The following is a 526-nucleotide window of genomic DNA, read 5'->3' on the forward strand; positions in this document are numbered from 1 at the left end:
AACTGCATATGTTTTATTCAGCCTAGACTAGACTAAGCTAAGCTAAGCTGGATTAGGGTTATGTTTACTCTTCTTGGAAATAAACACAGCCCAGTATATTTTACAGGTGCCAAAAACAAATTGAGATAAAAAAAAAAGGCTGAAGGTGTGATACAGAAGTTTGACTTTACCAATTTTGGTAACATGATATAGGACAGGATGGACAGGAAAACGACAACACAGGCTACGATGAAATAACCAAATGCTGCACTCTCCATCTCAGAACCACCTGCAACAGATAGAGATAGCATGAGATGGAAGAAGTGATAAAAAACGAAAAACAATCCAATCAGAAAATTGCCATAATAGATGATACTGCAAGGCTGTGAACAGTTATCGAAAGATTATTTAACAGACTTGCAATGGCGCAGATCATTGCAAAGGCAGCAAAAGTCCCAGCGAGGCCTTGGCCGCTCATGATGGGAGTCGTGTATGAAGCTGGAAGCAAACCGGCCATCCCAAAGAGACTGCCCTGCAGCACTGCACC

General features: G+C 41.6%; 1 protein-coding gene across 1 annotated transcript in view; it reads right to left on the bottom strand.

Annotated features, from left to right (window-relative positions):
* LOC107082654 (equilibrative nucleoside transporter 1-like) overlaps positions 1-526 on the bottom strand; it is a 26,645-nt gene that overhangs the window by 11,618 nt on the left and 14,501 nt on the right. The window contains exons 5-6 of the mRNA XM_015371440.1: positions 397-521; positions 171-268 (exon numbers count right to left, since the gene is read on the bottom strand). Of these exons, the coding sequence (XP_015226926.1) occupies positions 171-268; positions 397-521 (223 nt within the window). The remainder of the gene's footprint in view (positions 1-170; positions 269-396; positions 522-526) is intronic.

Source organism: Cyprinodon variegatus, unplaced genomic scaffold (assembly GCF_000732505.1).
Source record: "Cyprinodon variegatus isolate N-32 unplaced genomic scaffold, C_variegatus-1.0 Scaffold58, whole genome shotgun sequence".
Lineage (NCBI taxonomy): Eukaryota > Metazoa > Chordata > Actinopteri > Cyprinodontiformes > Cyprinodontidae > Cyprinodon > Cyprinodon variegatus.